The sequence below is a fragment of the Schistocerca serialis genome, chromosome 9 (genome assembly GCF_023864345.2).
Source record: "Schistocerca serialis cubense isolate TAMUIC-IGC-003099 chromosome 9, iqSchSeri2.2, whole genome shotgun sequence".
Taxonomy (NCBI): Eukaryota; Metazoa; Arthropoda; class Insecta; order Orthoptera; family Acrididae; genus Schistocerca; species Schistocerca serialis.
This window is the reverse complement of record NC_064646.1, coordinates 277,710,761-277,732,486: the sequence shown is the minus strand read 5'-3', so window position 1 is coordinate 277,732,486 and position 21,726 is coordinate 277,710,761. Positions and strand designations below refer to the sequence as shown.

General features: G+C 37.7%; 1 protein-coding gene across 1 annotated transcript in view; it reads left to right on the top strand.

Moving 5' to 3' along the window:
• The first annotated feature begins 2,534 nt into the window (after positions 1 to 2,534).
• LOC126418438 (deoxyribose-phosphate aldolase) overlaps positions 2,535 to 21,726 on the top strand; it is a 167,502-nt gene continuing 148,310 nt past the window's right edge. Inside the window, exon 1 of the mRNA XM_050085197.1 lies at positions 2,535 to 2,696. Coding sequence (XP_049941154.1) covers positions 2,552 to 2,696 — 145 coding nt within the window. The 5' untranslated portion in view covers positions 2,535 to 2,551. The remainder of the gene's footprint in view (positions 2,697 to 21,726) is intronic.

Here is a 21,726-nt window from a genome sequence, read left to right as displayed (position 1 = left end):
CACATAACTGTCTGAGAATCAGAGGGTGTTTTTTGTGATTAATATTAAGGTTGTTGTACTGATACTTTGCTTCCAGGGACGTACAGATTATTACCTTCATGTCTCAATGGTGTGTAAATACTCCGCATGCCATGCAGAGCCTTTCTGCAGTGTCACCACAAATGTGCAACCTCAGCCCAGCCACCTTGTGGTGTACAAACAGATTTGCTTGTCAGCAACTCTGTGTCTGCCTACTTGCTTTACATGTAGCTGCAAGGGAGCTGCTTCTTACTGAATAATGTCCAAAATTAGCGGCAGCATTATGCTTAGTGTCAGAAGACCTGCCACTGATTTGGACAGTTTCGTGTAAAATGTTGTTGACAGTACTGTATTGAGTATTCTATGAGGCAAAAGGTTGAAGATACTTTTCATGACAAGACTGCTTTCACAGAGGGCCACCATTCGAATGGAAGAATTCTGAGTTCTTTGGAATTCAGGTACTATACAGAAAATGCAACTATAAAAGATGCATTCTATTGGAGAGATTCGATAGTGTAACAACTAGGGTATCTTTTCAGTGAAAAATATACAACATCAGAAAAGAAAATCATCATTACCCTACGATTTATCTTGATGAGACCTGGATTTATCAAAATCACGCCAGACAGCACATCTGCCAGAATTCAAAAGGCTTTTTGTATGTACTGACTGGCAAAGGAGGCAAATTTACTGCTTGTCATTCAGGATCATCTGAATATGGAATCATCAAAAGTGCAAATCTAATATTTACATTCTGGTAATCCAGCGATTATAATGAAGAAATGAAATGTGATCTATTCAAAATTGGTTTTTAGATTTATAATTTATTACGTGGTTTTAGAATGCGACTGTGTGATCGTCATGGATAATACCTGTTGTAATCCAATAAAAAAAGGAGCAAATTCATAGTTCAGATACAGGGAAAAGGTAGGTAACGCACAGTGGCTGAAGAGAAAAGTATTTTGGGCTGCTATAAGAAAGTGGAGATGTTGGAAGAAGTCAGGTTCCACAAGCATCTTTAAAATCAATTTTAACTTGACAACTGAGCAACAGAAATGTGCCACAAGGTCATGAGGTTGCCACTCTTATCGCTGCCCATACAACCCAATAGAAAATGTATGGGCAACACCCAGAAATTGCACATTCGGATAGGAAGATATTCAGAATTTCCTTGAGGTAGTCTTTGATCATGTCACGGTGGCAGACTGACCCAAGTGCACACATTACACTGAAAATCTGTAAGAAAGAAATGACTTTCTGAACGAAAGTATCTGAGAAAATTTAGTCGAAAGCTCTGTCACTGCTTCAAATGACTACTTGGATAATGAGTGTTCAGAGCAAGACAATGAAACAGCATTAAATAACACTGAACGTTGTGTTTCTTGTTCATTTCCCTCCACAAATCAGTCCTTTCCTCTTTCTTCTACACCCCCCAAAAATCTACACTGGCTTGTATATAGGTGTTACTTGTGGCGAAGAAAACTCATTTTTATACTTTCTAATATGAGCTTAGAACTAAAATGCAGAGCTAAGGAATGCTTAAATGTTCACTAATCAAAACTGAAATGGATTTATAATTCAACAGTTGGACAGTAATATTCTATTTGACTGAATCACACAAGAATATATTAACTTTGGGATGGCTACTGTTACACTACAGCATCTTGTGAAAAATTTCGTGACGTATAGTTTTGCAACCTGTATATTTAAAAAAAAAGTCATAGCGCGTTTCTGGCTATGTTTATCCAATGTGCTGTCTGACGATTTAGATTATTATATGATTTTCAAATGGGCGCCTTAATGTATTGTTCTTCCATGTTTCAGACAATACTACTTCATGGCATAGTCTGCTGGGTAGGGCTCGCGCCGGCCGAAGGCTTCCGAACTGTGCACAGTGAGGCCACCCAGGAGGGAAATGTGTAGGAAAGGTCGGGGAAAGACCATCTAAACTTGCCCCTCCAGTCATCACTTCCGTCGTTCCCTAGTATAACCACCTATATGAAATGTAATGGTTTTCCCACACTTCCTTATTTCGTATTTGGAATTCTTTGTGTGCTTTGAAACTTGATGATTTCTGAATCTGCATATTTTATTGACGATTTCGTAGTGACACAGACAGTAGTTCGATAAATTTTCGAGGTGTGTACAATAAAAAGTTTCAGAGAGTAAATGATAACTGCAGCGTATCTAGTTTACCTTTCACATCTGCAGGAGTATCTAAATTAAATTTGAAATCTGTAGGAGGAAACAATAGTCCGTACCACTTTGCGCGCAACTGACGTAACAAATGTGCGTGAAGATCGGCGTTTCGGCGTCGTTAATTCGTAATGGGTCGCCAGACTTTAATGGCATAAGAAAGATTGTGTTTGAGATCTCGCTATAGCTTTAATTCAGTAGCACATAATACCTAAAGGAAATAGTGGATCGTATGTCTGCTAAAGATATATTGCACTGGCGCCAGCGAAGATAGTATGCTTATTTACAATACGTCATGCGGAAATATCTAATGCATCAGAGAATCGACACTCATTCTATGTCAAACGTTCGCCGTGCACGCGATATGGATTCGTTGGGGCACAGTAGAATAGATAACTTAAGCTCAGAATGGGAGGAAAGAAACGCGTTTCTTCTACCTTTCTCAATTATTGGAGATGCCCCAAATCTTGGTTGTCACTTAGGTGAGCAAAACACTTTTATTGTGGCTTAATGACAAGGATGTGTGAAGATATGACAGGTATATCCTGGAACATTACTAAATAATCATAACTGCACTGTATTTGATCGAAGTATAAGTAAGCCCCTAAATAAAAAAGGAAGATGCTTACATTCGAAAAAAGGAATTATAGTTTTACAGTATGACGTGGAAATAATCCTGTTCCCCCGCTCGGGGTAGCCGCGCGGTGTTGGGCGCATTGCCACGGTTCGCGCGGCTACCCCCCGTCGGATGTTCGAGTCCTCAGCATTGGGCGTAATTTCAGCTCCCCGCGAGTGGAGTTAATATAATTTTATCCTTATTTGAACAGTCATAGCGTCCATATAGAATAATAAGCTTTTAAAAAATAATCAGTTCATGTTAATGTCACGCATGTATTTAAAATGCAATGTTTTATTTCCAGTAACATTGTTTAAAACACCTATGCGGCCAAGAATATTGAAACACTGTTGTGTTCAAACAAACATTCAGACTGACTATACTTCTGTCATTGCTTTCTATTTGTCTGTTTCTCACTGTTTAATTTTCAGTATCAGGAGACAGTTGTCCCAGCAGTGCCTCAGTAGTCCGCATGTATTTCACTATTCCTGATATATTTGTCCCGAGAATATTCAGCAACTTTGTTGATATTTAAAAAGTTTCTAACACCATTTAGTAACCTGCCTCAGTTCTACATTTTTTTTAATTTAATTGTAAGTGAAGTGTAAAAATAAATATTGATTACTTTCTAAAATCTAATGAACACTAAAACATCAAAGGTATTATTGTAATTTGATTTTTTTTATATGAAACTGTTCCAGATGCTGTCTGACCAACTAAATTTTAATTTTACATTGTTACTCTAAATCACTTACAGTAAATTCAGGGACAGCCCCTTTGAGAAGTTCGCAGTCAATTTTTTTGACCATCTCCTATTGCCTGACTTTTGATCCATCTCTAATGGCCTTCAAATCTACATAACATTGAAACCTAATCTTTCTTCCTTGTAATAAATTGGAATCTTTCACAGCTGAAATAGCAATTTTCAGCTGAAAATTTAAGAGCATTTGTCCAATGACTTTTGCTTAAAGGATAGATTAGCATTATTACACAACAAAGGAAATCTAATATTAAGCTTCTGTTAAGTTTGGAAGGTAGGAGACGAGGTGCTGGCAGAAGTAAAGCTCTGAGGACGGGGCGTGAGTCTTGCTTGGGTAGCTCAGTTGGTAGAGCACTAGCCCGCGAAAGGCAAAGGTCCAGAGTTCGAGTCTCGGTCCGGCACACAGTTTTAATCTGCCAGGAAAGTTTCATATCAGCGCACACTCCGCTGCAGAGTGAAAATCTCATTCTGGAAACATCCCCCAGGCTGTGGCTAAGCCATGTCTCCGCAATATCCTTTCTTTCAAAAGTGCTGGTTCTGCAAGTTTCGCAGGAGAGCTTCTGTGAAGTTTGGAAGGTAGGACACGAGGTACTGGCAGAAGTAAAGCTGTGAGGATGGGGCATGAGTCGTGCTTGGGTAGCTCAGATGGTAGAGCACTTGCCCGCGAAAGGCAAAGGCCCCGAGTTCGAGTCTCGGTCCGGCACACAGTTTTAATCTGCCAGGAAAGTTTCATATCAGCACACACTCCGCTGCAGAGTGAAAATCTTGTTCTGGAATATTAATTCTCCTTCAGTTCAGTTAGTAACCTTTAATACTGCTCTGCCTTCACGAAGTTTTGAAGTCTCCATTAAAATATTTATCATTCTCTCATTGCAGTCGATTTGTTATCTTAATATGACTGCAAAATAGGAGGCTGTTCATTCTGTGTTGACTACACATTACTGAGAAAAATCATTTCTGTTCTGGCACTTGGGTCCACTGTAGTAAACTATTATTCTATGATTGTATCCTTTATAAATATTGGAATATATGAAGCTTGCTTTTCAGCAGCTGTTGAGCAGATTCAATATGACTGTTATGCCTTTGCAGCATTTGCTCGTAGGTTAGTGGCATCAACTAGGTAAATATCATATGTCAGAAAAATATTTCAATATTTTGATATCTTAGTTGGAGAAATTTATGAACTGACATTCTTCATCCTTTCCCTTTCTTGGTGGCGAGGCCAAGAATTAAAAGCTTCATATTTAATCCTTGAAATTTGGGGCATGCAGTCATGCAAACTCCAGCTTTTACGGTGACATTTGAAGGACCTGTCTTCTGGCTGTCCGCAGAGTGAATGGCAGGAAAATACATGGGTAAAATATCTGAAAAAAATTGAGTTTGCATGACTATTCATCCCAAATTTTCATTTATTATTCATTATGTTGTGAAAAGCTTAAAATAAGCAACATTGTCTTTTTCTAACTTTTTACAGTAAATACAAATTTATTTTTGTACGTATTGCTTAGCTTTGCTACATCACAACTGGTGTCTGTTAACATGTCTTTCATAGCACTATCAGTAGATGTTTGCCTATTACACTTATATTTCTGCACTAGCAAAGAAGTTGACTACATAGTTATGTAAAATAACCTCAAATGCAAAAGATGCAAATTTCCAAGATCTCACTTTAAAAACCAAAGAGTTTCTTAGTAAGGCAAATGACTACACTAGTGTACATAGTAAAATACTGGTATGTAACAGTCCCACTGTCCTTCACCATATGGATACCACACAAAGGACTGAGGCATACATAAATACTTCAGCTAATTGAAAGCATTGTGTACAGTATGTTTAATTCAGCAATGAAACAACTTGGTATGTAAATTACACTTAATACTGTCTGTTTTGTTATGACTCTGCGAGCACCTTCTTGAAGTCTAAATCCAGATTATACTAGAAGGACCAATGTACAAAAACTCCCAGGTTTTGTTGCATCTAACACTCATTTGGGATGTATAACTTTTAAACAACATTAAGTCCCCATTTTAAAATTCAGAATCCCCCCCCCCCCCCCAAGTCAAAATACTGCTTATTCTGAGCCAGATTGAGTTTCCAGAAATTTTTCCGTTTCACTCCTGTTGACGATTATTATGTGATAGTGTAACTGACAGAAAGAGTTTACACTCAGCATGCTGTGAAATGTGCACTGTTGTGAGACTTCCTGGCAGATTAAATTTGTGTGCCAAATTGGAACTCGAAACTGGGGACTAGCTTTTTTCGGGCAATACTCTTAACCGAGTGAGCTATCTAGGTATGACTTGCAGCATGTCCTCATAGCTTGACTTCTCCCCATCTCTCTTGTTGTTGTTGCTGTCATCAGGATTTCCTTCCAGTGAGCTGGGTAGGAACTTGGTGAACGAAATGCCTCCACTGATTTCTGTCCTGGTATAGTTTTTCCCTCTCCACTACATCCCATGTTATTCCTCTCCTCTTGAGATCTTCCTTAACCTGGTCTGTCCATCTCTTTTTAGGCCACCCAATTGGTCTTCTTCCTGGCACCTCCATCTCCAAATACTGGTGTGGAGTTGGAGTCGGGTGTATTTGCTTCACATGACCAAACCACACCAATCTCAAAGTGCTCATCCTCTCCTCTGTAGTCAATGTCACCTACATAATTATTCCTGACTCTGTCTCTCATAGGTTTTGGTAGAGCTGATCTAAGGAACTTCATTTCACATGCTTGTATTTGACTTTATTGTCTCTTATTTATGACACAGGCCTCTAGACTATACATCATGATCAGCAGGAGATAAGTTTTATACATGGTATGTTTGGCTCTTAGAGGGACTTCCTTGTCCAATGCTAGATTTTGTACCTGGTGGAAGAAGCTAGATCCTTTTGTTATTCTGTTTAAGACTTCTAGCTTGGAATTTCCATCATGTGATACGATGCTACCCAGGTAATTGAAGCTTTTCACATATTCAACCTTCTCCCCCTCCAGAACGATATTACAGGGTGTGGGTGTCCTGCTCATCTTCATTGCCACTGTCTTGTTCCTACTCTCAGTTAACTTGACTTTTTAAAATGTTGTGTTCCAGTAATCTAGTCTCCTTTGAATTTCCATTTCCGTCTCTCCCCAAATGGCGATGTCATCACCAAAAGCAAAAGCATTGAGATCTTCATTTTCTTCTTCCTTGATTTCTTTCATGATTGTGTCCATAAGTGTAATGAAGACTCCTACTTATGTTCTCACAACGACTGTACAGCATCTGGACTTTTTTAATTAATGAATCAGGAACATTGTTTTCTCAAGTGTTCCCATATTTTATCCCTTGGTACACTGTCATATGCTTGTTACAAATGCACGAATACTACTATCAAGTCCTTTCTTTTTTTCCAATACTTCTCCATTAACTGATGGAGGGAGAAAATGAGATATATTGTTCCCCTATTACTTCTGAACCCATGCTGCTGTTCCTCTAATTGCTGTTCTAGAATTTTCCACAATCTATGACCTTTTCCATTTTCTTAAGGCAGTGTGATAACAGTGTGATTCTTTGGCAGTTGGTGCATTTCTTTCTACTACCTTTCTTGAACAGTTGTATTATAATTCCTTTTTCCATTCATCTGGCACTTTGTTTTCTTTCCATTTCACCCCCAGCACCCACTGTAACCATTGTATTCCATGGATTCCTGTGGCTTTAATCATATCCACTGTCAGCTCATCTACTCCAGCCGCCTTCCCACTTTTCATCTGTCTCACGGAATTCTCAGTTTCTAACCAAGAGATTGGATCCTGCTCCTCCTCTAATTCAGTGACTTTGGTGTCACTTTGTTGTGAACCTTCCCCATTCAGTAAGATTTCAAAATAATTCTTCATCTCTTCTCTGATACCTTCCATGCCCCTGATAATATGCCAATCCTTTGATTCAATCACTTTTATGTCTTCTCCATCAGATCTTTTACTTTTCAATAACCCATATAGCAGTTTTTGGTTCCCTTTGCTAGCCTACTCTAGTTTCTGGGTGAATATTTCCCAACTTTTCTCCTTTTCTTCTTTCACAATTCTCTTTGCTTGGAGTTTCTTTTGTCAGTAATCCTTCTCCACTGTTGTCACCTTGTGTTCATCTTTTGGCACGAGCCCCTGGTTCTAATTTTTTTTCAAACTCCATATTTTTCTTTGCCATATTACATTTTTTAAATTGCGTTTTTTACCATATCATTCCACCAACTAGTTTCTTTGTCTTTCACTTTACTCTTTGTTTTGCTGCATATCTGCACAGCACTGTTAACTACTGATGTTTTAAATAGGTTCCACCCTTCCTCAACACTACTGCTTTCAGTTTGTGGCAATTTTTGTGCTACTAGATTTTGGAAACTTTTCATATTTTCTTCTTCTTTCAACTTCCACTCCTTAATTTTTGGCATTCTTCATACAGTATTCAAACTCTTCATCTTATAATTTAGATCAGCCACTAGTTACCTGTGGTCACTGTCTAAGTACTCACTTGGTATGACTTTAGAGTCCCTTACTTTTCCTCCAATTAATTTGTCTGTTAATGTATAGTCTATAACTGTCTTAGATTTGCCACCCCAGCCATATCTAATAATCTTATGGCTATCTTGTTTCTTGAAGAATGTATTCTTCACTAACAGATGATTCCTTATGCACAGATTTAGAATTTCTTCACCTTCAACATTTCGTCTTCCGTATCCAAAAGGGCCCATCACCACCTCATATCCATTTCTATCCATGCCAATCTGAGCATTCAGATCCCCAATTATCATAATACTATCTTCTCTTACTTGGTCTTCCAGTTCTTCAAGGACTTTTGTTTTTTCTTCCTCACTGCACCCTTGCTGAGGTGTGTACACTTGGAGTACAGCAAAACTATTCTTTTTAAAATTTGCTCTTGCTCTAATTATCCTTTCACTTAACAAAGCTCATATCAGTAACTGGGTCAATGTCTTTGCGAAACACAAATCCCATTCCATTTTTTGCCTCTCTGTTGTGACCCTGCCAGTATAATTTGTACCCACCTCTCAGTAATTTAGAGTTTTTTCCCTTCCACGTGGTATCACTCAATCCAAGGATATGAATCTTTCTCCTCTTCATCATGTATCCAATCTTGTGAGTCTTTCCTGTCAAGGTTATTACATTTAATGTTCCCACTCTCAACTTGTTTTTGCATTTTTGTTGGGTTCTGAACTGTGCCCAAAATAGAGTATTCGGTCTTTTTATGAAGGCTATATGTTCATTCATTACCAAGCTGCCCATAGGAGCTGGTCTAATACCCTGGGCAAGGATTTTGTTGCCAATTCCCAACACATAAACATGACAGCAGTATAATGCTAGTCAGCTCTCCCCAGTCATCTTAAGCATGCCTCTTCCACCTGATGCACAGCATAATCACAAGATTAGTTTACCACTTGGCTGTGGAAAATTAAAACCAATGATGACTTGCTGAGCCTATGTTCAGTCTACCATGACAGAGCTGTGGTAGTACACCTGTGAGAACACAGTCGTGCTATGTTGCAGGTTTTGTACATCTATACTTGATTCTAAACACATCAGTAGCAAAAAAGAAAACATCATTTTCATGTGACATGTGTAAGCTGCCACAGAAATAACTGTGCCTGGTAGAGTAGGCATTTGCATACTGCACAATAATATGACAAACTGCAGAGAAGGAGATTACCTTGGTGCAGCCCTAAGCTGCTAAAAGTTAATTCCATCAGTCAATTTGAGGATTGTTTTGGGAGGTTTTCCACATTCATCTAGTCATATATTGGCCCTGAGAAATGCATTTAGTTCACCTGCAGTTGTGCCAATTGACACAAAAAATAGAAATCATGCAACTAATCGAAGTAATCCATTATGGGAACAAATGTGAAGTTTTTAAGCAAACAAAGTGTTACAGAAGAAATCACAGTTGAATAAGCCTCCTTAAAAGTTTATGCCGTTTCTCCAATGCAAGGGGTATTGATGTAGCATTTTTGTTGACAGCCAGCAGGATTTTTGTAACCTTTCTGCTTAGTTTTTCTTTTTCAGATATTTGGTTTCAACCCAAGGGTGCATGGATAAATTATTTTTGTGTATATTTTCTTGCTTTATTTCATAGCTTGTTGGGTTTAATCATATGGGGGTGTATTTTCATGTCATTGAATCAAAAATTGCCATCCATATTCATATTAATACCATAAAAAGCTATACTTTGCATATACTATTGAAATATGCTTATTGTTTAGCTACCAAAGTAGTCTACCTTAAGAATACTAAATAGATAACTATCCATGTTTTGAGACAGAATATTGTCAAGAATACTGTCAAATAGTTCTTGTTATAGAGGTATTACATGTTTGCAAATTTGCTGAATCAGTTGCATCAAATCTAGTAAGCTTTAAATCATGTCCAGTCTTGGATGACCACACCATGATTATAAAGTAGGAATGTTCACCTCACTTTCATGGCAAAGGACCACATAAATTGCAACTACCTTTGAAGTCTTTGGTTGGCAATATTTGATACAGGCACCTCCTTTGTACATGCATCTTTGGAGGATGGTTAGTCAGTCTGAACATATTTAGGATTATTATACAAAATTTTATTTTGAATTATCAGCCACGCCTTTCAAACACTTTCCCAGCTCCACTTCTTATATCTGTGCAGTGCCTATTATGACCTGTTTCAGCAGTATCACACCACCCTTTTCTCCTTTAGTGGTAAACCTAGCTATACAAGCCACCCAGGCAACCAATAAGAAACATGTTATGTGTGCGGTTGCTGGCTGCATCATGGATGGCAGAGGGTAGGTACACACATTCTTGTGCTTGAGTCTTCTTACAGAGCAGACACCTTTTACTTTTCAACAGACTGGATAGCTTAGGTCACCAGTCTCTGACTCTGTTCTACAGGACAGACTACCATATACCACAAATGTGAATGGATTCCTCCCACGCTTCCTATTTCTTTATTTTATTTGACCACCTGGCAGTCATCCTCCATACCACCTTAGGTGATCCATCTGTAGCCTGTACTTTCGGAATATAACCAAAATTCAGTCCATTTCACTCTCTCATCTCGATTAGTGACTTCCAATATCCATCCTTCAACATCCTAATCAGGGCACCACTTATGTTTCTTTACAAATAATTTTTGATTTTGACAGAACACTGAAGTCATAGATGGATTTTGCATCTTCCACGTTAAAAAGATCCCACATGAAATCTGCACCAAACCAGTGTTTCTTCATTCACTTCTACATCTATACTGATACTCTGCAAATCACAACCAAGTGCCTGGCAGAGGGTTCATTGAACCACCTTCACAATAATTCTCTATTATTCCAATCTCAAACAGTGTACAGAAAAAATGAACACCTATATCTTTGCATGCAAGCTCTGATTTCTCTTATTTTATTATGATAATCATTTCTTCCTATGTAGGTTGGCACCAACAAAATATTTTCGCATTCGGAGGATTAAGATGGTGATGGAAATTTTGCGAGAAGATTCAGCCACAGCAAAAAATGCCTTTGTTTTAAAGATGTCCACCCCAAATCCTGTATCATGTCAGTTACACTCTGTCCCCTGTTCCTTCATAATACAAAAGGTGCTGATCTTCTTGAACTTTCTTGTTGTACTCTGTTAATCCTGTCTGGTAAGGATTCCATACCGCACAGCAGTACTCTGAAAGGGTATGGAGAAGTGTAATGTAGCCTGTCTCTTTAGTAGATCTGTCGAATCTTTCTAAGTTTTCTTCCAATAAAATTCAGTCTTTGGTTCAACTTCCTCACAACGTTTTGTATGTGTATTTTCCAGTTTTGTTTGTAATTGTAATTCCTAGATATTACTTGAATTTACAACCTTTTGATTTGACTGACTTATCGAGTAAACGAAGTTTAGCGAATGCCTTTTAGCACTCATGTGAATGACCTCACACTTTTAATTATTTAGGGTCATTTGCCAATTTTTACACCATACAGATATCTTTCCTAGATCTGTTTGCAATTTGTTTTGATCCTGTAATGACTTTACTAGGAGATAAATGATAGCATCATCTGCAAATAACCTAAGACAGCTGCTCAGATTGTATCATACATCATTTATATGGGTAAGGAATAGTAGAAGGCCAGTGACACTATCTTAGGGAATACCAGAAATCACTTCTGTCTTATTCAGTGACTTTTCCATCTTTTGCTTGTAATTCCATTCAATGTTATTTACTGTTCTGCTGAAAAACAGTACTCCATCTTCAAGGAAATAATGCATGTTGATTATTTCTTGATTGCTAATTTCTTAGCCGTTCTGTCATTTCTAACCATGCCGTGCCACACTCTTACAAGCAAACCAATTTTATCTATCTTTTTATGGTGGAAAGTCTCTGCCAGCTTTGGTATTTGCATAAAGTTCCTTTGATTATCTTAACAGCAGATCTATGATTGCATTTTGGCAACAGTTTGTATGTACAATTTCAAACTATATAAGTGAAACAACAAAGCCAGCCAATTCACTTGAGCATGTAGAAAATAACATCAGGGAAGTAAGTGGTCAGTAAAGAAACTAGAATGATGACTGGCCAGCTAGTAATGAAATTTCTTAAATGCTCAGACACTTACAAATGCCTCCTGTTCTAAAACTGAGTGCACTCTTTCACGAGTGTATACTGCCTCGCCCTAACAAATCCAATCACATAAGCACTTAGTTTTCTGTTGCCCAACCACTGCTGATGTAAGCAGGCTCCCAAAGCAACATTTGAAGCATATATTGTTTCGCTAAAATCATTCACATAGCAGTGTTAATATACTTTTTTTTGACCTAACAAGCTTTGCTTTAATTCTAACCTAGGCAACATTGTACCAGTCAGCCCAAGACCACTACATGGTTTTCTTCAACATTCATAAGCTATACTGTGTAACACTTAACTTGAAGTGCACTGCTTGCAAAAACTACTTAGGCTCAGGAAAGACTTTAGCTGCCACTTTGAGTTAAAACACGATGAGCTTTTTATGTCACTAATCTTACGTTTTTTTTGTGTATTTGTTTATATGCCTTCGTTAATGGTCTAGAATGTAGGTGATTAATATGGATGAAAATTTTTTCAGAACATATTATGATAGAAGTAATAAATAATTCACATAAAAATATGAATTAGGATAGACTGTTACTTGCCCACAGAGGAGGCACTGAAAAGCAGACAGTGACATTCAAAAATAGTGTTGGACATTTCTGAGCTGTTGGACAGCCCTTCATCAGATGAAAGTAAAATAAAAGGACCACACTCACTCACACATGGCCACTGTTATCTCCAGGTACTGTGGCCCCACTGGTGTGACTATCAGTGGCTGGGAAGGGTACTGGGAGTTCACTGAAGTGGTGTGTGGTGGGGAGAAGTAGCAAAGCAAGGGTGGGGGAAAATACTGTAGTGCAGTGCTGACTGTGGGAGCATGCAGGGGTGTGATGGGGAACAAGATGGTGAGCTCTGCCAGGAGCAGCATTGGGAGAGCTGTGCTGGAAGTGAGGTTGGGGAGGAGGGGGGAGGGGGGGGGGCAGAGAAAGGGAAAGGACTACGCAGGTGAGCTGGGGTTGTGAGGGTGAGGTTGGGATCAGAGCAGGGAAGGGGATAGAGCCAGGGTCTGGTGCGTTTCAAAAAAGTTAGTTATGAAGACACTAATGGCCGTTAAAGTCAAACACAATGTGTTTGACTGCATGCCGGTGGCTATTTGCTGATGGCAGTTTGTGCAAACAGACAGTAGTTGGAGCTGAGTTGACAGACTAAGTGGCTGCTTTCACAGGTGGTCTTGTTTTTGATGGGATGGGAAGTGCCTGTGACACGACTGCAGTAGGTGGTAGTGGGAGGATGCATGGGACAGGTATTGCAACCAGGTCTTCTTCAGGGTTATGAGCCTGTAACTTGTGGTCTAGTGGTTTGTGTCACTACCTCTACATTGCAGGGTTCTTGGTTCAATTCTCAGCTGGGTTGGAGATTTTATTTGTTCAGGGGCCGGATGTTTATGCTATCCTAATCATTTTATTTTGTCTTCACACAAAAATGCACATGTCACATAAGTTATACCATATAGAAAACCAGGAAACCAAACAGCTCCAGGGGTGTATGATGACATGTGTCTGTTACATATTTGCAAGCGCGTGGGGGAAGGATTTGGTGGCAGAGATGGAATAGTAATGAACAATGATATTGCATAGGTTGGTGGTGAAATACTGCACTACTGAATAAAAGCCGTGTATTAGATTCTACAATATTGTATACTGATATAACTACAACACAAATTTGCATGCTCATGTGTTGGCAAATGAAACCCATAAATAAAGAAGTATGTATTAGAACACTATCCTTGATACTTCTGCTTACATAATTTTATAATGTAATCCAGTACCCAATACACAGTCATCATTGAATGACTGTAAAGGGATATAAACTTGGATGACATAGACAGAATTTCTAGTTGGGGCAATGAATGGCAGCTTGCTCTAAACATGTAAAAATGTGAGTTAATGGAGAGGTGTAGGAAAAACAACCCTGTAATGTTCGAATACGGCGTTGTTAATGTGTTACTTAACATGGTCACAATAATTAAATATCTTGCTGTAACGTTGCAGTGCGATATGAAATGGAATGAGCATGTCAGGCTGGTAGTCGGGAAGGCAAAATCTTGACTTTGTTTTATTGGGAGAATTTTGGGAAAGTGTAGCTTATCTATAAAGGAGACTACATATGGAATGCTAGTGCGGCCCTTTCTTGAGTACTGCTCGAGTGTTCCTGATCCCCACCAGGTTGGATTGAAGGAAGACATTTAAGAAATTCAGTGGCATACTCTGCTAGGTTTGTTACCGATAGGTTGGTCAGCAGAAAAGTATTTCAGAAATGCTTTGTGAACTCAAATGGGAATCCCCGGAGGGAAGACTATGCCCTTCTCATGAAGTACTATTTTGGAAATTTAGAGAACATGCAGCTGAATGCAGATCACTTCTTTGCTGCCAATGTACATTTCACTTGAGGACAAGAACGTAAGATAAGAGAAATTAGGGCTCATGTGGAGGATTATAGACAGTCATTTTTCCTTCACTCTATTTGCATGTGGAACAGGAAAGGTTTTGACAAGTAATGGTATGTGGTACCCTCCACAATGCACCATACAGTGACTTGCAGACTATGTATGTAGATGCGGATATATTCTCAAGGACTGATAATAAATGTAAAGTTTCTGATGATCAGTAATTACAACTACGTTTGTGACATCTGCATATCTAAGGATAATATCTTAAGAAGCAATTTAACTGCTTTCTGAGGTGCAATTTAAAGTTTATATAGTTTACACCATGTTCAGCAAAAACTTTCATGTTTGTTTTTAGTTGTAGTCTGCTAATACTTTGGCTACAGTATTGCCAAGTATTCTTTCTTGTTGGGAGGCCTGGTAAGGAGTGCACTCAGCCTTGTGACATCAACTGAGAACTATTTGAGTACTACTTCTACTACTACTACTACTACTACTACTACTAGTAGTAGTCAGTAGACTTGCTTTGGGCCTGGTGAAAAAGTTTTTTGTAATCGCTTTGGGTAGTAGCAGCAAGATATCATCAACATACAAAGTTACACCCAGTGCTTTGAGTTATTATTGTTGGCTGTTGTAAAGAGGTTTCAGATTGATGTCCCAGGATGGAGGCTCAAGGTGTGCATTCTTTAGTGACTGCTTTTGTCAGATTGCTATTGCTACATGGCAGAGTAACTGCTCTATGTGCTCAGTAGTCTAGACCCGGACACTTAAGATGACTCAGCTCACAAATAAAGCAAGCCACCAAGAATTTGAAAGGCACCAGGTATATTGTTCACAATTGCAACAACACATTGGGCTTGGGAATCATGGGCAACTCTAAAATGTGATTAGTTGCATCTTCAGAGCATTTCCAATTTTTAAAGCCATGTGGAGTATTATCCATTCCATATGAAGCTTTGTAATTTGCACATTTTCAAACATTTCACAAGAACATTTATATCACCAAGAATATGTAGGATTTTGGTTGGGTAGGCTCTTTATTGTCCCCCATTTTGAAGATTATTACACCTGCAGATTCCAAAATGCTTGGTAACTTGCATAATACTGTAATTGTATATCCTGTTGCAAGCGTGAGTGATGGCAGTTCCCAAGTATTTCAATTTCTAGACCACTCAGTAGTTACTACATTGTGGCTAGATAGCTATTCCAAGTAAATTGGATATAAGATGTCAACTGTGTGTCAGTGTTCGCAGTAGAAAGAAGGGACACACACACAATTGTAGAGACTCAAGTGCAAAACAAAAATAAATACCATTGTCATTTAGGATGATATAGTCTAAAATGACATTACATCTCTGGTACTCATTGGGAAAAATAATGAACAATGCAATATATCAAGAACGTCACCCATTCCATTTTATCATTATTCTGTAATGCCTAGTAGAGTGTTCTTTCAACAAGAATGTGTTATTTCTTACACTTCTTGCGTTACCCAATCCACCCACTACCATGTTCACAATCTTTCCTGCACAGTACGATCAAGGGTCCTCTGCCACTAAGCATTTAGTGGGGTTGGAGAAGTGATGTCTGATCTGGCCTGCATTACTGCTAGTATTCCTAGGCCATTTTGCCAATAGTGTGAGACACGTGACTTTTGACACCTTTATGATCTTGTGCACACATGATACCTGGACAGCGTTGTTGCCAGAGGCATCTATACAAACTATTGAAATTGTTGTCCAAGACAGATTGCCAATCATGGAAAAACCAAGTGATTTTGGTAATATACAATGTACAACTTCTGTGTAAGTAAATAAAACTTCATTACTGTGGGGTCACTGATGTACAACTACTTACAGTTTTAGGCCCTGTTGCATTCCTCATTTATAATGACAATTCTCCTGTGGTTAAGAGGCTAAACTGGGAGAAGGAACTGGGTTTAAATCCAGTCCGAGTCAATGATCTAGTTATTGTTGGAACATTAGAGTGCAATCTTCCTAACATAGTTTAATTGCTTTTGGGATTTATTTAAAGTGAAATTTGCAGACACTACGTAAATACTCACTGATGATGGTCCAGAAAGGCAGAACATAATTAAGTACAAATAAAAGAAAATAGAGACATGGAAGGAAAAAAGGAGAAAGATCTTATGTAATTTTAAGCAAGGTAGAACTGTCTCCAATCACTAGCTACATATTCAACAGAAATCAATAGTCTTGGTCAAAAATAGTAAATTAAATATGCTAGTTTTCAGAGGAGTTCAACAGGGCTCAGTTCTTAGACCATTTCTGTCCTTGCCGTGGGGCAGGGTTTTGTTGTCTGTGCAGGCTGCACATTAAAATTCACCTACCTCAGAACAACATCTGATCAATGTCCCTTCACTCGACAACTTAGATACTTGCAAAATGATGTAAAAGCAGCGTTGATAAAAAAACACCATCTAACATCTACAATTACTCAGGCCATGCAACTCTAGTAATGAAAGAAAGATCTGTAGAAAATCTGTCATTCAGTTTTATCGGGCAGTAAGAAAATGGATTAGCTTCTGGAAAATAATGTCCAAATTTTCCACACAAAAATGTTTTTATTGTCCTTATAGCCAAAGAAACGGTACTATCCAGTCCACATTTAAACTATTGGCTATTTTCTTCCAGTTAACAATTCACACACACATTTCATACGCACAGCAGCCAAAAACCTGTCCATACCCAACCCGAATTAAACATTGTTTTACAGTCATTAATTTCACCACTAATTTGAGTTATTACATTCAGTCCTTCTTGTGAATTTCTAAAAGAGAAATTGCTCACCAAAAATGCTCAGTGGATGCTATGAAGGCCAAATTTTCACACACAAATATGTTACCAACAAAACAATTCCAAAATTTCCAAACTTCACAAAACTGTCCGTAAATGCAACTGCTATTATGGCCATGCAATCTGGACGTGAGAAGGAAATATTTCTTCAATTTACACATTATTTTGACTCGCACTAGTAACATGACCGTCCGCGTTCAAAGCTAGCGAGCGACTCTTCTTCTTGCAGACTCACTCCCAGTGTAACTATGAGGTAACTAGCAAGAACCATCTCAGTTCTGATTGGCTGATCATACTTGCTGCCAATCAGAATGCTCGCTCATGATCATACACCAAAACTGGCCTGCACCAATCCTTATACACAGATGAATTTATGTCATTCTGACATACAAATATTAAAGTAATGTTTAATAAACAAAAACAAAAGGCAGTAATTTTGGAAATATTCTTTAGATACAGATTTTACTTCAGCTGACTTTCTGGCTGCTCTGTTATGATAGCAATCACACCTAGATATACGTCATCAGCAAAGTAGGTAAGTTCCCTAACATCATTTTCCCATGACAGGCTCATGTAACTCTTGCAGGTTACTTAAGACAGTATATAATGCAACATATAAATCTGACGAATGTCCAACATACACTCTCTCATTTACTCACATTTATTCCCACAGCAACATTAGACACAATAATTTTGTCCGATTTTTATATTACGAAAACGAAAAATAAAGTTAGAATATGAAAATCCTAGTTAATTAATTCTGCACACTGAGTGTTCTGTTTATATTTTCGAATTATACCAAAAGTTAAACTATTATATTTTCAAACTGAATTTAGTTCCCTAAGTGTCAATTTTTGACTTTTTTTAATAATTTTTTTCCTCCGAAACTATGATAGTTACAATGTTGAAATTTTTATACAATCTTCTCCTGAATAACAGAAGGTAGTGTACCCATTTTGAAAATTATTGAATAATATTTAATATCATAGGTGGCATGAACATACAGTTGCTCCAAGTGACACAGGAGCCGTTCTCACGCTGCAGTAACAGCAGGTGTATATGACTCATAGGTAGGACACAACTTGCGGTCTCCTTCACAGCCTCTGGCTACAATACTGCAGGCTGTAGTGCAATGTAGCTTACTGCAATAATTGTTATCGTGTATTAACTCGCACCATCACACACCCCTTAAGAACCTAAAATTTCTCCTGATCATATTTTACGGTTCTTATTGCAAACAAAATCTGAATCTTTAACTATCACGACACTGTTAATCAAACTTTGTTATTCTCAGTTAACCAAATATCTAAACTTTGACAGCATTATATACAATTACATCGAATATCAAAGGCTAGGACTAAATAGCATACAGTCAAATTAATTTACAGAAAATTTACATCTTTCTCCAAATCACATTTTTCTCAAAATTAAATTAGCAAAATATTTTCATTGAACTTTTCTTGAAATTACAATCTTCTCTGAACAGAAGTTCTTAATCTTTCACTTTGACTTTAAGCAGAAATAGTAATTTTATTATGTTGCTTATCAGCTTTCAAAAATTTACTAAAATGCAATTTAGGCACTGTGTAGGGTGTCCTTTCCTGAAACTTTACAGAATATATTCACATCGATATGGGGGTCATCTTTTTTTTACCTAACCTTTCTCTGACAACACATTGGGGTTCTGATAACTGTCTCTGATGAATAAAATGGGTTCAGACCATTTCTAATCAACACTTACATATGGATCACATCATGGCTTGTCACTGGACTGCATAATTCCAGCTCTTAGTTACAGACTGGAGTTCTCTCTCTGTCTTGGATCGGGTTCTGTACAGTTTTTCCATACCTGCAAAATACAGTACGTCTAAGTATCCATGCTTAATATCTACATCCTATCCTGACACACATATATACTTTACAGCAATTGCTGCTCTCAAATTCAAAAGCAAAGAACTCCATAAAATTTTTTTGAAAACTTTACTGTTCTTTTCAAATTTACTTCTCTCATTTACACAAAGCTTTTTTATGAGACTAATTCATAGTTCATCAGAACTCAATATCTTATATTCAGTAGTTAAATTCAGTATTAATCATCTCAGTAAGAAGTGAATTAATTGTCCCTCAAAAAATCAACAGTACCCAGTATTGGCACTACTACTGAAATCTTTTTCCAAAATCTGTTTTAACCATTAAGCAAGTTACTGCTACAAATTCTGCTGACTCCCAAAAAACACTCTTTCTTAACTCTCTTTCAGAAAACCAAATTTACTGCTTGCCTTCTCACAAATAAGCTATTGTACACAAAGAACAAAATACATCATCATAAAATATCCTGCAAAGTTATCTCTGCCACCATCTGTGGCACTGAAAAACATCATTACACATTACATAAAGAAATACAAAATTACTGAACACTGAAAATCATTCAGTCCACCTCCTGCAGTCCTGCAGCTCCTTCTACGTACATCTTACAAAAAGAGAAAAACTATTTTATGAAATCACTGAAATATTACTCACATCTTACATAATACTATTTACAAAGAACCTCTATTATATAGAAAAGGCCTCATAAAAATCTCTGATAACTATCCTAGCCATCGTCTGTGGCTGTAGCGAAGTCCTCACATTTATCATATATACAAAATTTACCATATTGTGGTAACAGGCTGAATATCCTTTATGATGCCAGCTTCTGTGGCTCCCAGCAATACACCTTACACACACTTTTTATGAAGTATATCAATTATTGACGAATACTGCCAAGAGTCCTTGTATAAGAAATCTGAACATAACTCGTGCCACCTCTTTGGCTCTGTACTTCTTGTACACAATATTCAAGAAAATACAAAAAGTCCTTATAGTAAAGTACTGAAACTGCTAGCCAATTACTGTGACTCCTCATCATCTCATGATCAAATTACAACATATATATACTACATACAAAAAGGTCCTTATAGATAAACATTAAGCACAACTTATGCCAACTTGTGTGGCTCTCAAACCCATATTGTACACTACTTTCAAGAAAACACCTTCACAATAACATTTCTGCCAGTTACATAAAACTTCGGGAAAAATTAGACATATTAATCTCACCTCTGTGGCTTCAAAACACATCACATTTTAGACTTTACTTCCTTGAATAGGCCCTCTCTTGCCTTAATCACATTTCTTACACTGCAACGTCTTTACAGGCTACAAAAACTTTGGTATTACTCTTCATATTACTGTATAGTCACCTTAAAGTAATCATTTGTCATGAATTTGCAATTCTCTTCATCTGCTGAGTCACTTCTTAGTTTCTACTGGGACACTAGCTTTCCATATACTTTATATTACTCTAGTACACTATTTACTGACAGGGAAGAAGGAAAGACGATAGTCAAAGTTCTGAATGAAGAAGAGGAAGATTGACAATACGAAAAGAAAAGGAAATAGTATTTGTCAATAACTCGAGTACCTAGTGTTCGTCAAACACTTGGCATTGCATAGAGTGCAACACCCTCTGAGACTTCTTAATTACTGTTATTGATTGATTCTTCAGTATGTACCTTTTTAAATCAATAATATTTCTTAAACCCAGTCATTTTTGTGACTTTACATACTCTAGTCTGTAAACATTGGCATGGGGTTTGGCTACAATCCTAAAAGGTCTCACATATTCATCAATAAACTTTTTCATCTCAGCCATAAGCTTATTTGATTTCTCTTTGTTTTTCACAAGCACTAGGTCACCAACTTGAAAACTAGTTGGACTTGCCCTCGCATCATGTCTCCTTTTCCTCTCCTGTTCCATTGCCAATTCAGTAAGATTAGGGAACTCTATCTTGTCAAATAAGAGGTTATTAGGTGTAATCCCACACATTAATTCTACTGGAGCAAAACCAGTGGCTTCATGTTTTAGATGGCTAATCACTTCTTTGAAATATCCTAAGTAATTGGCCCAAGTGGAATGCTTCTTGTGACAGTGTGTTCTACAGAGACGGTTTAGTTCTTTCATCATCCTTTCACACATATTTCCCTGTGGAAAATAGGCAGAAATTTTTATATGGTCTATGTTTCTTTTGCGTAAGCATTCTGCAAATCACTTAGAAATAAATCGTGGCCCATTATCAGATAATGCTGCTTTCAGCACCCCAATGTTTACAAAATGGTCTCTCTCTAGTTCATTCACAATTACTTTAGCGTTGGCCTTTTTAGTAGGATAAAATCTCACATACGTAATAAAACCATCTACTAGCACAAGTACGTACTCGCAACCTCCCCTTGAAACTGGCAAAGGGCCAAACAGGTCCACAGGTACTGAGTTTGCATTGAATA